This window comes from Apiospora marii (genome assembly GCF_038362585.1).
Source record: "Apiospora marii strain CBS 49790 chromosome Unknown utg000001l_segment0_segment0, whole genome shotgun sequence".
In the NCBI taxonomy this organism is placed as follows: domain Eukaryota; kingdom Fungi; phylum Ascomycota; class Sordariomycetes; order Amphisphaeriales; family Apiosporaceae; genus Apiospora; species Apiospora marii.
In genome coordinates this window covers 1,986,156-2,004,070 of record NW_027117372.1, presented here as the reverse complement: position 1 = coordinate 2,004,070, position 17,915 = coordinate 1,986,156, and the positions used below count along the sequence as shown (strand labels likewise).

At 53.7% G+C, this 17,915-nt stretch overlaps 5 protein-coding genes across 5 annotated transcripts; 2 read left to right on the top strand and 3 right to left on the bottom strand.

The window, feature by feature from the left end:
- Positions 1-549: 549 nt before the first annotated feature.
- PG985_000648 (uncharacterized protein) lies at positions 550-2,598 on the bottom strand (the record flags this gene model as incomplete). Its single annotated transcript, XM_066820417.1, has 6 exons — positions 550-692; positions 747-901; positions 1,054-1,094; positions 1,516-1,709; positions 1,778-2,084; positions 2,455-2,598. The coding sequence occupies 6 exons, from the start codon at positions 2,596-2,598 to the stop codon at positions 550-552; spliced, it is 984 nt and encodes a 327-aa protein (XP_066691296.1).
- Positions 2,599-4,742: 2,144 nt separating this feature from the next.
- Positions 4,743-7,307, top strand: PG985_000647 (glycogenin glucosyltransferase; the record flags this gene model as incomplete). The annotated part of the gene is made up of 6 exons (XM_066820416.1): positions 4,743-4,784; positions 4,849-4,876; positions 4,932-5,059; positions 5,106-5,690; positions 5,747-6,033; positions 6,089-7,307. 6 exons carry the CDS (start codon positions 4,743-4,745, stop codon positions 7,305-7,307), a joined length of 2,289 nt encoding a protein of 762 aa, XP_066691295.1.
- Positions 7,308-8,920: 1,613 nt separating this feature from the next.
- PG985_000646 (uncharacterized protein) lies at positions 8,921-9,895 on the bottom strand (the record flags this gene model as incomplete). The annotated part of the gene is made up of 1 exon (XM_066820415.1): positions 8,921-9,895. One exon carries the CDS (start codon positions 9,893-9,895, stop codon positions 8,921-8,923), a length of 975 nt encoding a protein of 324 aa, XP_066691294.1.
- A 705-nt stretch (positions 9,896-10,600) lies between these two features.
- On the top strand, positions 10,601-11,220 carry PG985_000645 (uncharacterized protein; the record flags this gene model as incomplete). Its single annotated transcript, XM_066820414.1, has 2 exons — positions 10,601-10,646; positions 10,937-11,220. The coding sequence occupies 2 exons, from the start codon at positions 10,601-10,603 to the stop codon at positions 11,218-11,220; spliced, it is 330 nt and encodes a 109-aa protein (XP_066691293.1).
- An 864-nt stretch (positions 11,221-12,084) lies between these two features.
- On the bottom strand, positions 12,085-14,305 carry PG985_000644 (uncharacterized protein; the record flags this gene model as incomplete). The annotated part of the gene is made up of 2 exons (XM_066820413.1): positions 12,085-13,445; positions 13,825-14,305. 2 exons carry the CDS (start codon positions 14,303-14,305, stop codon positions 12,085-12,087), a joined length of 1,842 nt encoding a protein of 613 aa, XP_066691292.1.
- Between the last annotated feature and the right edge of the window lie 3,610 nt (positions 14,306-17,915).

Sequence of the window (17,915 nt, the reverse complement as noted above, 5' to 3'; positions counted from 1 at the left end):
CTGCCATGGAAAAAAGCTTCTAGTGAATAGAGGCCCCATCTGCTGTCTTTCATATTCAAGCCAGAGGTGGTCTATTCATACGAGAGTATTCGTTCGGAACTACAAAGGCTCGGGCCCAAGAAACACTCAATGTCAATCAACATTGACATGCCCATCTATGCACGCATAGCAGATTGCCCAGATCTATGTCAAACCAGATCTGCTATGCCTTCTCTCCCGGGTTGACTCTTGGACGTATACTTCCAACCTGCAGATCACTTCAGAGCTGAAGACATACAGAAACCCCGGCGAGATGAATAAAAAGGAAATATACTCCGTACATTGCATACAACCAGCTATGCAATAGACAGAAATGGCAAAAACGACAAAAGATGGGGTCTTGCCGGGGATCGAACCCGGGACCTCTCGCATGATAGCTTCAGGGTGAACCCTAAGCGAGAATTATACCACTAAACCACAAGACCGAAACCCCTGCTTAAGTAAGCATTTGTTGTTGAAAGACAATCTTCAAAGTTGTATTAAGTAGTGGGTAGTTGAGAAAAGCCGGGTCTACAAGCAATAGTTCTCACCCGCTTGTGGTGGGACAGCTGGGTTGGCGACGACCAAAGAGCTGGATGCTGGATGCTGGATGGGGTCCTTGCTGCGGACTTCTGGGGCCTTTGCTGCCGCGTCGCGTGTGGTGGACAACAGGACTGGTGGTACATTCACATATTGGTTAAAACTCCCCAGCTCAACGATCAGCTCACTGCAAGGCAAATATTTTGCTGCTGGGAGTCGGGTTCGGGCCGGTACAGGCGTAGCGAGAGAATCAGCAGCTTCATTCCCCCCAGCTAAGGGGGCTTTGACGTAGAGCTCTCGCGCCACCATAGGATCCAGAAAGTGTGCCAACCAAAGAACAGTCCTAGTATATGATCGTTCAGTAAAGTCCGGCGCATATACTCCTAATGCCTTCGAGGTGACCAATGTTGGGGAGTCAACGAGACAACCCAGATAATACCTAATCAAATTCGCAACTTCTGCTGAGTCTGACCACTTGGACAAATACGTAGTTACATAGCAACTTCAGCATCGGACCTCCATACAAGAAACCGTAGCTAGATTTCATATTAGCGAACGCCGCTGAAATTCATAAATGCTATACCTGAGACTGTTACTCAAGGAGACTTAACGCCGTATGGGCATGTGCTCAAAAAATGCGGGGGTTTGCTTGTCCAGTTGATGAAGGAGAATGCAATAGTCAGCAGGAGGCCTGGTTATATCATCCGGCCATATTCATGAGCTTCAGGGAGCAGGTCATAGACACGTGATGCCGTTTCTGGCCGTATAACGTGTCGTTTTCAATGTTGCTCGGCTTTGTCAAATAATTGACCAGTTACATCGGCGGTATTTCCATGCGCAAGCAAGGCACCGGTTGGTGTTATTGCCCGGTGTGCAGGCTCTGAGCGATCGAACAATCTGAGTATGCGTCTCTCTTGATCTGGCAGGAAGGGGCAAGTAACTGCCTGTCCCACGTACGGAGAGAGTCTTCGACCCAAAACAGCTCTTGGCGAGATTTGTGCCGCTGATTCGCAAAGATCGACGCAGACCGCCTTTCCACTTGTCACAGAGGCAGGCGTCCCGGAAAATCACGGTGTCCATGAGGCACATGGTGTCGAGACGCAACTGGAACGGGAAGAAGTTTTGCGCCTCATAAGGTCGACCGTCAAGAACTAGCGGGTGCCCAGTGAGCCGGAGGTAATTGACAGAACTTGCAATGGGTGGGCATATGTTTACTCACAAGCTACGATGAATCGATTCTGGCCGTAAAAAATTGACCTGGCTTCGTCGTAAATCTGCTTGCAGGTGCGCAGCAGCGAGGCATGGGCTTTCTGGCAGCGTCCATGTTGGACAGCTCTGGAGGTGCCGCAACAGGCTGGACTCGGCTTACAAAAGTTGCACTGGCAGTCGACGGGCAGGTTCGGGCCTCTCCGTCGATGCAGATGAGGCGGCACGAACAGCGCGCGGGAAGAAAGCAGCACTTGCTCGTAGATCTGGATGCGCAACTCGGCGGGAAGTTTAAGAATCGGAGATTCAGCTCTGTTAGCCTGTTTGATGTTGGTTGGTTAGCCCACAGTTTCTAAAATGATGCCGTCGACGTCGGTGTCACGCATCCGATGATGCGACTAGTTCAGACCCTGCATTGCATCAACAGATGAATCGTGGCTCGTGACCTGCTGCGAAGGGACCACTGAAGCGTTTGAGCCGATATCGTGCGTATGTCCAGCGTCGGCCCCAAAGGAGGAGCCGCGGAGATCGAATGAATCGTGCCCCAGCGACGTCATGGCGCACAATTTGGAGAAGCTGGATGATTGCGGGGGAGTGTGGGGAGCCATCCCCCACCGAGTTGTCGAAATGTCACAGATTGCCATGTAGGTGCACACGGTTCGCAAAAAGCAAGAAATACCAATTACTTACCGCGCTGATCTGCTGCTTATCCAGAGTCACCTGGCGAGGGCTTCGCTTTCCCATGGGATCTTGCTGTGCTTTTCCTCTCGTTCGGGGAGGGATCGATGCTGCAGAGCGCCGCATGACCTTGGGAGGTGTATCGGGATTGGCCATGGTCTGCTGGTGTCGTTGTCGCGTTGTGCCACGATGGCGGGACGAGTGGTTGCCCTAAGCGATGCCAATCAATCCATCTCAAAGAGTGTCGAGCATAAAGTCAGAAGTGGGCTCATCCAAATAGAACAAGCCAGTCAAGCCTGGTAGGTGAAGGCCAGGATCGCCCAATTGATTGATTGTAGGTGTTGCTTGCTTGCACCAATAGATGAATGGCTTTACCCCTCACGGCCACAGCACACCCAGGTTTTCAGCACCCAGTAAGTGCCTCTATTTGACGACACCCGGTCATTTGAGCCGCAGGACACAACGTCTGGCATCCAGTCTTAGGTAGAGTATGCCAATATGGTATTTTGGATACATCAAGGATTCATTGAAGTCAATCATACTCTGCACACCGTGTTTGCATTTGACCCATGTCTGTACACGTAGCCCAAGCTAGTAGTATCAATCCAGACATGAGAGTTTACAATGTGCATTAGTAGATGAAGTGGACAATCCAATTCAGGCAATTCCAGAGTTGAATCAGCACTCGTGGTTGGTTCTTGCTGGGGTGTAAGCATCTTCTTAGTGAGCTGGGCTCCTGGGGTGCCCATGGAACTGGATCGATAGGCTTGGTACGGAGTGCTCCAGTATAAGACTTTGATGCCCGCTCCTATCGTCGGGGTTTTCAGGCATCATCACATTGCACCAAGTGGCTACCTGCCTCCATACCTGAGTTCTAGCCTCTATCCGCTCGTAGGATCGTATTTGCATTGTACGACATGAGGGTCTTGGGAACTGCAGATAAGGGCCCAGCCAAGGTTAGTCATGCCTGCCGGACATCTAGTACTGCACTGCAATGCAATGCACGCATTGTGGCAGAACCACACCGTTGATATTTAACAGCATGCTGCGACTGTTGAAAAGTACAATGAATTGAGCCAATGGCATCCAAGCTGCCAAGTCTGCATGCACAATGAGCAATGATGCAGCTTTGGCGAGAGAGCTCATTTCCCGTTTCGCTCTAGAGTGATTGGTTCTTCCATCGCTAAGCTATCTTGCCTGGTCCCTGCGCCCCTACCACTTTTTAATGGAGCTCGCTGGAGGATCCTGGATCCTCGTCGGGATCCATGACAACAGAGCTCCCGCCCGCCGTTGTCGCCCCGTCGTTCCCTCGTTCCCCATGGAGTTTTCATCCAGTCGCTAGGATGAGTCTGGAGTCTGGGGCCAGAATGGAGGGACGTTCTCGCTCAGCCGTATCCAATACAGTCGAATACATAAGAGGATGGCTGGGCTGGGTAAGACAACTTGGGATGATGACGGAAATAAGGACTCGAGACCGACGCAGCTATCTGGTCTGACCTGGGGTGGTATGATAGGTAACGAGGTAACCTGCAAGCCGCCCTGCCGCCCGTTCCTCCTCCGCACGACCTCGACAGGGAGAACGAGGGAAAAAGTCGCTGTCCGCCGCCTGCGAAAGTGGATATTGGGTCAAGCTGCCATGCCAATTATGGAACCTTGTTGTCGTTGACTCCAGGTACTTGCAGTAGGTTAGGATGGTATCAAATCAATTCATGCCAATTCCGACAGGACCGGCATCGTACCGTTGACAAGACAATGAATGTGCAGCTAGCTAGACTGCTACGAGACAGGGCATCAGGCATCACGTCCCGTCCAGTCCATTCCCATCTTGGCTGCACGCCCGCCTTGGCTTCTCTCTATTTTTTTTTTCTCTTTCGTATCCCTCGCACATAACTTTTTTCTTATTGCTGAGGCTCCTGGAACAAGAAAACCCCAAGCAATACCTGACCGAGCATCTTTCTCGTCGTGGCACTATTGCTTCTTCTTTTGCCGCATTGGCTTTTCTGGACGCATTCTTCTCCCGTTCGCTTTGCACCGCTGCAAACCACCTGCAGCCGCCACCTCGTGCCAACTGAACCCAAACAACAAGCTACATCCCTCCCACTTACCTCATTTGTCGCTGTCCTGCATTGCTTAGTATACCTTAGCTAAAGCAGCAACACCAGCATATCTTTGCTCCGGCTCCTTCTGGTTGAGTACCATTTCATCGCCTGTCCGGAAGATCTCTATTGCCGCCTCTGAACAACAGAAAAAAAAGATATTTTTATTGTCTAGGCGCGGTTTCGTCGCATTCTCTACGCACAATGGCGGCGCAAGGAGGAGCGGAGGAGGATGTTTACCTCACTGTGAGTTTCGAACCCCAATTTTGCTATAGCGTTACAAATCACTGACGGATGTGCGTCTCTGTAGCTTCTTATGAACGACACATACTTACCTGGTAATGCCCACAACTCCTTATCGGGTTTCGGCATGTCTGCTAACCCTGTCTGCAGGTGCATTGGTTCTGGGACACTCGTTGCGCGATGGCGGCACTTCCAAGAAGCTCGGGGCTATGGTCACTATGGACACAGTCGCCGCCGAAGCTATCACACAGCTCCAGGCAAGCTTGACCAACAGCAATGTGTAGAGTGCGGTATGGATGCGCTAACTAGTATATGCGAATTTAGGCAGTGTACGACTACATTATACCCGTGCCTCGGATCCAGAACCCGAACCCATCGAACTTGTCGCTGATGAATCGAACCGACTTACACTCCGCCTTCACCAAAATCAACCTATGGAAACAGACTAGCTTCCGCAAAATAGTATACATAGACGCCGATGTCGTTGCATACCGGGCTCCAGACGAGTTGTTTGACATTGCGCATCCCTTCTCAGCTGCACCCGATATTGGCTGGCCGGACCTGTTCAATACAGGTGTCATGGTTTTGACGCCCAATCTTGGCGACTACTACGCCCTGATGGCCATGGCCGAGAGGGGCATCTCCTTTGACGGTGCCGACCAGGGCCTGCTGAACATGCACTTCAAGAACAACTCCAACCGCATCAGCTTCAGCTACAACGTGACGCCCTCGGCACACTACCAATATGTGCCTGCCTACCGTCACTTCCAGTCGAGCATAAACATGGTCCACTTCATTGGATCAGACAAGCCGTGGTTCCAAGGAAGAAACGCTGCGACTGGTAGTGGGGTGTTCGATGAAATGACGGGAAGATGGTGGGCCGTCTATGATCGACATTATCGAGCCGAGGTAGGTCTCATGGAGGCCGCGACGGCCTGCGAAGCCGTAAGCTAATCACTAGACAGACATCGGAGTCCGGAGTTCAGTTTGTGCAATATCTCACCAAGGGCGAATACCAGCCTCGAGCCCGCCAGGGAGAAAGTGGTGAGCAAAATAATGACCGGAGTCACCATCATCATGTGGAATCTCGATCTGAAGCTGCTACTGCTCAGCCCACTGAGCACGAGTTGCATTCCTCCAGACCTTCCTTTGATATCTCCCTTAAGGGCCCTGAAGCTGAGGCTAGTAAAGAGCAGGATCAAGAACACAAGAAGCCGCCACCGATCACCTATTCAGGATGGGACGCTCAACGGTTAGTCCAAACAACCAATATATACCGCAGAAGCAGAGTGACTGACATGTACCAGACAACCCCCGCCCGCAGATACGAGGCCCGAAGCTGCAAATTTCCCTGCCATGGTTTACGAGATGTCCCGAGACACTGCCCCGTTCGTCCCTCCCGAACGCTACCCGAGCCCTCCAAAGAACATGTATTATGAGATCCCCAGGGACCGTCCTACCCCGCACTACGTGAAGCCCAAGGCGATATTCCCCTGGGAGATTAACCAGGAAGCACCCACCCGCGTTTTCGCCGAAGACGCGGTTCGTCAAGAGGCCGGCTCTTCAAGCGCACCCACGAGTGAGCCTCCAGCCTCTTCCTCTTCCGAGGATCAAACCCTGGCTGAGTCCCTTGTCACAGAAAATTCCCCTACGAGACCCAAAGAGGAGCCGGCGACCCCCACCACCCCTACCCTCTCAGTCACGTCATCGGACCCCTGGAGCTCTTTCACACGCACGAATGCCTGGGACGAGGTGCCAGAGATCGAACGTTACGTTGGCACCCTCCAGAAGCATCGGCGGTCATTGAGTCTCAAATCCCCTGGCAATATTGGGATGCCCCGTCGAAGCGGAGAGGTGCTTGAGAGTGAACGGGTACAGCGGGGCCTAAAGCTCACAGACTTCCCGAGCGAGACCGAACGGCCCAGCTTGCCCGTGACCCCTGCACCTGTCCGCCGGCCAAGTTTCTGGGGTGGTGGCGGCGGCCCCGGCGTCCACGACGACGATGACGAGGAAACTCACCTCCCGGCCGCGGAGGGCGTGCCGGAGCAGCGTGACTGGGTATGTGTGCATGGTAGACAATACGAACCTGCAGACTGCCTTTGCGACCTGACTAACGTTCTGCGTTATCACAAGGATCCTGCGGCGCAACTTCAGAAACTGGCTAAGCAGCAGTCCGACATGTTGCTTCAGAGACTTGGTAGCAGCGGGAGCACCAGTGGCAGGAGAGACAGTAACGATTTGCCCCCGCGAGATGTTCCCTTTGGCTCGGAAGAGTTGACCTCTCCCACATACGTGGCGCAGACGGCCAAGGTGTTGAGCCCGCAGCCTGTAAAAGGCCTTGTATCGGAGGAAGAGGCAACTCCCCGAACCTCTGCAACTCGATCGGCTGCTGCACCGCCCCCTAAAGACATACCGGAACCCAGCTACTCTGGCCCGGGAGCAGCTTTTGAGAAAGGCGAGAATATATCTCGGCAAGAAACAGCTATGCCCCCGAGCGAGGAAGAGCTGGGTGTACTACAGACTTGAAAGCAGCACCGAATGAGTTCGGTGTTCGGCTAATCTATTGTGAAGTGTACTTACGAGACCCCGAACGGAATTGGGTGCGCAACATCGATAAATGGGCGTGCATGGAAGCAGCACTGGGGATGATGGATGCATGGTGCAAACAAGGCAGATGGCTGAGATCCAAGACGCTATGATGATGGATCTGATGAATGGCGGCCGTTGATGTGGTACGGCGTGACGCGGGTTGGTGATGGGAGAAATATTCGTCACCGCACGTATATTTATTATTCTGCATGTTATTCTGGTATGGCGGGTGTGGAACAAGCTCTCGAGGCAGGACAAACAATAACTACGATTCTGCACATCTTTCTTTTCTTTTTCTCTTGCATTACCATGTCGTTTTCTTGTACACCAAAATCTGGCATATATGTTGTTGGGCGCATGTATACTGACGTTTGGCATTGGGGGGAGCCAAGGCCCCAGGTGTAAGAGAGCAATGAGACTGCCCTTATCATTTTGGCATGTGTAAATGGAAACATCCAGCAACCTTCACTGTACATAGTTCTCGATTGGATCGTGAACTCACCGCCACATTAATCAGTAATATCAGTAATAGATGTGTAAGCCGGAGTATGCCCTTCGCCAGCCAACCAGCCAGCAAGCCACCAAAGTCCGGCTCCGGTGACTAGCAAAGCCTTCTGGTAGTTAGGAGCACCACGGACAAAAGCCTCACCGCTGTAACTGGCCGAGTATATGGCCGTCCAATCCAACCATTTTCTTGGTTTCGCTTTAGAAGAGAGATAGAGAGAAAGAGAGAGAGAGAGCTTGATGTGGCTGGTGTGTTTACTCGCATTATCTTGGTATTGTTTCTTGGTGTTTGTTCTAGTCGGGTATTCTATTCTAAGTGTATTTCTCCTTATGTTATCATCGTTTCTGGGGTCCAGTCGCATGCCATGCCTGGCATAGATCTTCCCAAGAATGTGTAGAGGTTCGTTCATCCCGTCTCCCTTGACGGCGTTGGTAGCATTGAGATAACAGCTTGATGCCCGCCTGTCCTACATCTTGTTTCGAGCTCGCAGTGCGCGGCATGAATTCCGCACTTGCTCTCCCTCTATGCTAGCATGGCTTGCACTAGGCTGGATTCTGCCCCGACGCCCGGTTTCCTGTCCAGTGTCGTCCGGGCCCATTCACCTTGTCTCGGGTGTATTTCTGGGACGCCACGGCGGTCCGTGTGCGACCAATCAGTCGGCGCCGGCTCCAGGGGAGCTGAGAAATCTTGCGTGGCCACAACAAGGTTGGGCCAGCTGGTTGGGCCATCGTTTTGCACAGGCCGTATTGAAGACATGTCACTGTTCCTTCTTCTCTTTGACCGGCTGGCCTTGCTTGCTTTGCCAAGAAACGCCATAAGCCATAAGTCCGAGCTAATATCCGGCCTGAAACCAGGCAAGAGTTCAGCTCGGCCAGCATGCGACGCCGATCGTTCTGCTGTCGTCATCAGGCCCTTCTAAGCAAGGAAAAAGGTTTAGAAACTCTTGCCGTGGCCAAGTTCTGCGGTACTAGGGAGGTTCGGTCGTCAGATGTATTTAAGTCTGACTCTTCCCCCCTCTCTCCATCTCCTTAAGGTCTCGAGCGTCTTAATGGATCCGTCGAAGTATGCCGACGGTCAACCACCGCTTCCGCACCCCCGGGTCCTCAGCCCCGCGATCCGGAGACCAGGGGCGCTCGATGCCCTCGCAGTCCCGCTCCCAGATGTGCTCGACCTCCAGGCCGACTGACCGCAGGGCCTCCTGCTCGAAGAAGCCGGACATCTTGTCCCGACCGGAGTGGAACCCGGCCACGACCCACGCCCGGCTCTCGGGGCCCTCCTTCATGAACCAGGCGATGGAGCGCTGCAGGTTGGCGTGCTGGTAGGGCATCCAGAGGCAGTCGCAGACGAACAGGCGGTCGAACTTGTGCTTGTTCTCCAGCGCAAAGGGAGTGTCGAGCTCGCCCCAGGCGTGGCCGTCCACCTGAACGTGCGGCGTCACGCTGCCCGACGGCGAGAACTCGGGCCGAGTGTTGAACTTGACGTTCTTGCGCAGGGTGTCGATGACTAGCGGGGTGGGGTAGTCGACGGCCGTGACCTCGGAGGCGCCCAGCAGCGCGGCGAGCATGGAGGGGAGACCCGTCCCGGCGCCGACCTCGAGTGTGGACTTGCCCCGGACGTCGAAGTCTTGCACGGAGACCCGGCTCTTCTGGCTCTGACTCTGGCCGGCAGCGCCATCTTCCTCCCCGCCACCGCCCTCCTTCGCGAGCATGTCCTGGAAGACGCCGACCTCGGGCTCCACGACGGCGCCCTCGAGCGAGCCGGCCTCGACGAGCTCGGCGAGCAGCAGCGAGGCGTTCCAGAGGTAGTGGGAGAACAGCAGGCGGTCCTTGGTCTCGACGGGGTCGGCGACCTGGACCTCGAGCGGCTTCGGCAGGTACGGGGACGTGTACAGCAGGGACTGGTCGGGGCTGCCGTGCGAGTTGGTTACGTCGTCGGGGAAGATGGCGCCCAGGCTGTCGGCCAGGTAGTCCTCGGGCTCGTCCGCGGGGCCGACGATGCTGATGCGGGCCGTCAAAATCATGGCGGCGATCTGCAGAACAAGAACAAAAAAAAATATGATTGCGTTGGAAGGAGACTGAATGAACTACGACCGGCAACGACGACGACGACGACGAGAAAAGTACGAAAAAGAATCTCCCTCTCCCCTTCCCTTTGGCAACCAAGTTTGGGCAAAATTTACCTGTTTCTCTCGTCGTCGAAGGAGGGGTTGTTTGCTATGGTGGGGGAGGATAAGGCACTGGTCTGAAAAAGTTAGTGGGGTGCACTACCCATTGGAAGAAGATCCGACCCAACGCCGGCGCCGATGCATCCCTCCAAGGCAACCCAAATTTTACCGCACGGCCATTGATCTCAACACCATCGTTACATCGTCAACTCCGTATCCGGGGCGCGCCGATCAAGGTGTGGCCCGGCAAGATCTCGTCACAGTTGATCTCGTCCGAGACAACTCCCCGGACCCGGGCGGAGCTGGGCAAGGCGAAGACAAGGGGAGAGGGAGGGGAAGGCCTAATGTTTCCGAGAAGAACAAAAGAACAAAAAGGAACGTATTCCATCAGAGCAAACAAAGACGGGTCGGTCCGCGCTTGCGAAACCATCTGCTGCTGCACTGCCTCATGCGCTGTCAAAAAACCAAAATCGAGAAAGACGGGGATCGCCGGATGACTTCACCCCGCATGGCCGGGTATCATGGAGCCCCCTTCTCTCTTTTCTTCTTGCTGTTTGGACAATGTCCCTCGCTGTCCTCATGCACGCCATTGCTTCTTCTCCTTCAGGTAAGTGACTGATTGACCGCCGGTGAGTGGAATCTTCCATGAGCGCTTCTAGCCCGCTTCCTTTTTGTTTCGTTTCGTTTTCCTTCTTTTCTTGCTTGCTTTTCTCGTATTGCGCAATTCACCGCTCAACCTGCAATGCACGCCTTAGTAAGGTATGTATGTATGTAGGCAAATTGCTTTCTGTAACTATGCAGAGTTTATGGCGGAGCTGTGCCTCGTCTTGCTGCAGGCAATCCGCAATACTACCCCTTTTACCGCTACGTGCTCCTCTACCCCCTGCCCCCTTACAGAGCAAAAATACAAAAGGCGGGGTGGCTTTTCTCGCATCGACCAGGATCGGCTTGTCCGGCAGCAAACCGCATCGCGTGCGCAGTGCATACCCAATGCAACAATACTTGTCCACGCTTGTACCGAGTACAGCGTTGCTGCTGTAGGGCTGTGGTTGGGCGGCCTCGAGTCCGCCAATTCCGGCACCCCTCCAATCCGCATCGTCAATTGCAAAAAAATGTCTCTCACCCCCACGGCCAACAAGCGACGGAGGGTGGCAGCAATGAGCAAAGGCGGGGAGAAGTGATTGGTTACGTCCCCGGTGCTCATGCTCCAAAGCAGAAACTCAGCTTGAACCTCTCTCAGCTGAAGGAGTTCTTGGGTGCTGAACCAGTATGTATATCATCACGGCAGTTGGGTTTGGTTCAAGCAAGGAACTGATCGTAGAAGAATGTAATAAAATCTTATAATTTGACATGGCCGGTATAAAAAATAGCTATCAAACAGGGTATCAACACACGCGCTTTCATCTTTGAGAGGCGACTACGACCAACAAGCCCATCTTGCTGGCCACCTTGAAAAAACTCCCTTGCCCCAAATAGGCATTAGCAAATAACAAGCTGTTGCAAGCAGCTTACCCAGAACCGTTCTCTCACTTCCCTGTCTGCCTGTTGTTCTTGCGCCCAAACAGTAACCAGAAAAATGTATCATCGTTGAAATGCGTCCCGTCATGAAAAGTCCAGGCATGCCGGCGAGGGGTGTAAGGCGAGCAATGCACCGTCTCGCTCTGACATACCATGTCCGCGGCCTCGAAAGGCCGCTTGTCTATTGTGATATCCATCCTCCTCCTAACCAGATCTTCTCCCAATATAAGAGTGATATGAGAGTTCATTAGACCCAATGTGTGGGGGGAGCCCACCCCCTTCATGCTCCAAGTATGTCTCCTGTATTTTGTCTTCCGCAAGCCGCCCAATCATGGTGTGTGGTGGTATAAGAGGGTAAGGAGTGTCTGTATATGACGATCAAGTGGTTTAGACTTGGGAGGAGATGCATGTGCGTATGTACTGGACCGGCACGATAGAAAATGAAAATGCCCAAGAATGATCTGATGATGGTACAAGAAGGACTTCCAAAAGGAGTATGCAATTGAAAGATGTTAAAGCCTCTTGCATCAGTGGCCAGTGAACTCCAACATCTTGCGCATATCATCCTCAGTAGGGTCGTCCGAGATCCACATGCCCTTCTCCGCCTCAGTGGCGTCGTGGAAGGCCTGGGCTCGCTTCATGGTCTGCACGTCGAGGTCGGTAACGTACGACTGACCATCAGACAGCCGGACGCGAACTTCGTGCTCCGTGGACAGCATCATGTCGTCCTTGGCGAGGCGGCGGGGGCCGTCAAAGACGGTCATGACGCGCTTCTTCATCGTCATCTGACCCTTGTCGAAGCCCCAGGAAGACGGGTAGTCGCGTCGGTTCTTGCGGCTCTTGGTCTTGGTCGTGAGGCTGACACCACCTCGCGAGTGTGTCATGCCCCGCGACTTCTGGACGCCATTGGCAGGGTTGCCTTTCCGCTTCTGGCCCGCCATCGTCTGCTTCCGCGAGAGCTTGTACTCCTCGTCGTACTCGTCCTCCTCGGGCATCTCCTCGTCTTCGTCGTCCTCATCCGCGACATTCGCCTCGGTGGTGAGGGGCAGGTTATTCTTGTCCAGCGTATCGTGGACCTCCTTATCATTCTGCACCTCGGCCAACCGCCGCGCGTTGATGGCCTCGGCGGGATCTTCCTGCTGCACGATGCGCAACACGCAGTCATCCAAGTGCTCGTAGAAGTCCTGCGCGTTCGAGAAGGTAGATGAACATGTCGAACATTTGCCCGTGGCGTCAGGCGCATAGCCAGTGAGCTTTTTGCCAGTGTTGGCTGTGGCGGCAGTCTTCTTGCGGCTGTTGGGCGGGGTTTGCTCGACCCCGTGAACGGCAGTAAGATGTCGCTTAAACACGTCCGCGCGGTTAAACGACTTCTCCGCCGCCGAACCGGAGCCGGGGCAGAAGCCGCAGACCATGGTACCCTTGTAGTGCGTCAGGGTATGCCTGTTCTTGTCGTACTTCCTTGCGAAGCCCTTGATGTGGTACTCGCAAGTCTGGATCGGACACTTCTCAGGGCGCTCGTTCTGATGTGTCAGCATGTGCGCCTTGAGGTCCTTGAAGGTCTTGCCGCAGTCCGGGTGCGGGCAGCGTTGCTTCTCCTTGGACTCGTCTCCGCTGTACGTGAGCTCTTGCGAGCCGTGGGATTGGTATGAAGAGAGCGATGGCCTACGGGCCCCTTGTTGTGGTACTGTGAATGGGCTGTATTGGTAGCTGGGGCCGTAAGGCGATGTGCTACCGTTCCTTAGACCAGGAACAGGTGAAGCCGGCCCAGAAAGAGCGGGCGAGTGAGGGTAGTGATTTTGCTGAGGGGTAGAGAAGTTGTTGCTGCCATTATAGCTAGGCATGGGCGGGCCCATCGGGCCCCGGATTTCGGGATGAATCAAAGAAGGGTCTATCAGAAGAACAATCAAGTTAGTCTTCGCTTTTCTAATGCAGGACTTGACAGAGAGGAAACCAACAGGAAGTACACAGAGGCGCAACAAGATGACCACTATTTTGAAGAAGGAAAGACGCGCTGGTGTCGCGTCGCGCCACGGGACTGTTTCCTCCCCTAAACCCAGGACTACCAAGGTGGCTCCCAGCACTGAGAGGGGAGGATTGGACAACCGAAGTTGTCATGCCTGACATCACAGCCGAAACATTCGGCGTATCGTGCAGGACGTTGGTATCAAGTGCTAGGCTTGATTGTGGAGGGGTAGGAATAACAGAAATCAAGCCGTGGTGCGCCGCTGTACGAGAAACAGAATCTCTAGGTATGCTTGCTAACTCACCAACAAAACCAGGCTTGGTCTCATATGCCATGCTGAAGTCATCTATCACGGGTGCGGTGAAAGAGTATTCGGTACTGGTGTAGTAGTCAGGTTGGCCGACTATACTGGGATTGACGCCAAGGGCATTCTGGTGGTACTCTGGGATGAAGGCCAGTTGACCGGGATTGGAGAGCGGCGAGCCCACTGTGGATGAGGGTGCCGATGGCGCAGATGCAGTAGACAGACTTGAAGAAGGGACTCTTAAATCGCCGCCTTCTGGTGAGGCCCGGCCATGGTAAGAGAAATGGGGGGCTTCGGCGTACATGGCGGCGGCCTCGAAACCGGCGCTGTGTGGGAAGTTGAAGGCCTCTGGGCTGTACTGCATCTCCGTTGGCGGCGAGGTGTAGCCAGCCTGCATTTGCGTTTCCGGGTATAACATGGAGTCTGCGTCGCCGTTTGGTCGCGAGGGGAACATGTGGTAGGGTTGAGCCATGGAAGCCATCATGTGAATGTGTGGCCGGGACTCGTCCCGACGAGATAGGACGCGTTCTCTTGTATATAAAATCTGCCACCAGAAATGAGAAGGTGGTGAGAGTGAGAGGTCACTGGTAGGTTATCTCATGCCAAGACTGGTATGATGTTGTCTGTAGCTGGTGATGGGTAGTGCTGGTCGAGTGTCCAATGTCTTGGTGTTGCGTCCCAGGTGAAGCGCAGGCGGCAGTCGGTAGTATTTATGTCAGATCGCGGCGCAGTTTGGAAAGGTTCCAGAAGCCAGGTCGGATGATCCTATCTTGCCAGAGGGTAATTTCGAGTGCTTGAGAATTGGTTGCTTTTTCAGCCTTAGTCGACTTATACGATGCGGCGCAATATTATGCTTCAGGGTCTGGAAACGAGCGAACAGCGAGGGTGAGGGGGGTTGCTTCTTTTGACCTATGATGGCAAGAAACAGAAGAAGCAAGGTCCTAGGCGCGCGTGTGTATATATGTATATATATATATATATACAATAATGAGGGACAACCGATATAGACCTGATGGAGTGACTTAGAGACGGAAGACTAGAGGACGTGGTTTGGGGGCGGGCCTAAGGATTGATATATCCCAATGCCGTGTACCGGATGTGCAAAAACGTGGTAAATCCACAGTGCATGTATCTATAGGGACGGCCAGAGGGGGGCAGTACTGGACCAGTGTAGAGACTAGACTAGGGGAGACACACTGGAGAGAGAGGAAAAGAGCGAGAGCCTGCCTTACAAGGGGCCCGGGTGTCGCACAGAATGATCGGCCGCCTAGATACATAGTTGCAGTTGTCTCTTTATTTTCCTGGCGAGTCTCCAGTTGGTACATACTCTCTCTGTCCGTCCCCAGGTGTTGTGGGCCTGGGCTGGGCTTGGTAACTTGACTTGGATGCCCTGGCGAACGAAGAGGAAAAGGTCGAGTGGGTGGCTCTGGGTGGCCTGGCATCGCGCAAAGCCGTGAAGGGGTGCATGACAGGCCCGCCATTTGCTATATTGACCTGGGCAAGGTGGTGCGCACTGCAGCATGTACCTGAGTACACGAGGAGCCAAGTACATTCAATGGTTGATGCAATGGATGGATTCATGTCAGACTTGATCTTGGGTACGTACCTTTGGACTAGTGCGCGACTGAGCCCACGGCCATCCCATCCATGCTTGCAGGGTCCAACTGGGTGGAGAGGGTCTTCAGTTGTATCGGGTGCTGATGATGTTGGAGAAAGCAGAGAGTGCAGAGTCAAAAGGGTACGTACCGGATGACCGACTGAGGCGCGACAAAAGTACCCTGGCGCGAGTGGTCACTCCATCTTTGGCTCGCTATGGGGCAGGATGGGCGGGAGGAGGCCAGATGGAGGCCTGTGAAGCCTGTCTCTGGCCGGGGGTGCAATTGCTTCCACTAAGGGAGCCAGGGTAGCGTTGTCTTGAAGCGGTTAAGCGTGGGCAGCAGGCGTCCCCGCTTGGGCGAATTGGTTGGTCGCCAAAAGTTTCCGACCTGACGGAGACATGCTGCGTACCGGTACCTGTCTCGCGGCCAGGTCCAAGTACAATCTGCCCTTGACCAGGCATGGATGATAGCATGGACGAGGTTGCATGGGTTCTCTCCTCCGCTTTCTCTCTCTCTTCAACGAGGAAGCTCAGGCAGGCAGGCAACTGGACCATCCATACCGAACAATATTGCCTGCTCTGCAGCACTTTTCTCTTTTCTCATTTGGCTGCCTGCCTGACCTACTGTATCTGATAATCGTTTCAAATCTGGTCCCCTCATGCAACCAGGGCTACAGTACCCGGCGGGCTGCTCGTATGGTTGCTTTTTCGTTTCTTCTTCCTTTCAGAATCGCCCTCTCAATTTGGGTTTCGACCTCAGTTGCGCGATGTGGCGCCGCCCATGCCTTGTAGGACACGGGAGGATGAGACTAGCAGTAGTGTCGAAAGACCGGTGCAGTGGTTCGTTGTGCTGGCGTACCGGCCACATACTCTAATGTACTTACACTATAACCGTCCTCCCCCTTTTCCTCCCACCACACAGTTTACGGCAGGCCGTGGACGAAGCCATGGGGCACACACTAGCAACAGAAGGTTTGGAGGCGTGTGGCAGGCAGATGGGAAGATGGAGTCGTGTCTTGGGGCCGAAGAGGAAATCATAACGGCCTTCTGGACCAGTCCATTCTCTGCTTGTCTCGTCGGGGAAAGGTCATGACTATAACCTCTCGGGGCTAACCCAGCGCCATCGTCGAGCTAGACCACGCGGCATGGGGTTTGGCTCAATCTGGTAATACAAGACGAGGAAACGCCCAACGGCTGGTCTCGAACATCAAGGGCATGTTTGCCGCAGCATCGCGAAGAAAAAAAAAAAGAGGGCAGCGGAAAGAGGGAGAGGCCGGGACAGAAAGGCAAACAGCCAAGACTCGAGACTGTCAAAGAGCAGAGACATTATTGTCCGCCAAGTGCCCCAATTTGCAATACCGAAAGCCTGGGTGAAGGCATACCGGAATGTGGATGGAATGGTATTGTAGAGACCTCGAGGGCCTGTGGTCACTAGGTGTGCCAATGCTAATGCCCACCTCGGACCATGAGCCTTGTTACACGGCATCTTCAATTGAGATATCCTGTCCAGTCAGATGACGAAGGATCGGCGAACACACCACCCGTTTCTTAGCAGCAGGATTATTTTTATTCACCGGCATCGTCCGCAGCAGGCACAAGTGTCGCCTCCAATGCCCTGAATTGCTTTGCTTTTTTGCTTTTGTGCAGCACACTACTACACTGCCACTTTCTAGTAGTCTCTTGTGTATAGAACCAATGGAAAGTCGACTGCGAATGGTGGTGGAGAACTGCAGTAGGCAATTTGCCTATTATGTGCTGCCCTCTCGCTATCGTCAGCACCGCCCATTTTGGGGTGCTCCAAACGTGTGATGCTACTGAGTTCCTCCCACGAAGCTATGCAAACCCTGTTTTTTGCCTGAAAAGCGGCTTGAGAGTCGTGATTGGCTCTGCGTCCTGAATACTCAATCTTAACGAGGCGACCACGCAATTACGTGTGACGAGTTACAATAGCACACCCAAGCTCGCATGCCGCATAAGCATCTTAATTTTTTGTGCAGATGCGCTTTGCCCGATTCAGTCGACTTTCCAGGTTGTCCAGCTGCCTTCTGTACATGGAATATTGGACGAAGACGCCGCTCTTGTCCGCTTGGAAGCTGTCAGACTGCCATCGCATGCTGGTTTGGACAGCCAACATGCAAAGCATATCGGCCAGTCCTCTCTTCTCATGTACATCGTAAGGAACGCCGGCCAGCCGTGGGCATTGAGGAACAAGAGTCGGGACCACTTTAATATCACACAAAACATTTCTGTAATGAAGGGTTGGCATGGGCCGTACCCGGTCCAGTAGCCTTCAAGAGGCCGAGGGGTGACTATCTGCTGCTGTCTCACCCAATGTACAAAGAAGGTAGTAGCCGCAACGGTGCTTCCTCATCGCCGGGGCACTTGGACCTTGGGGTCATACTCGACATCTTCTTCCACAGCAGGTACCTCCAGATTGGTAAGCCCCAAACAGTGTTTCTGCTCGACATTGATAGGGACGATACTCCGACATCCT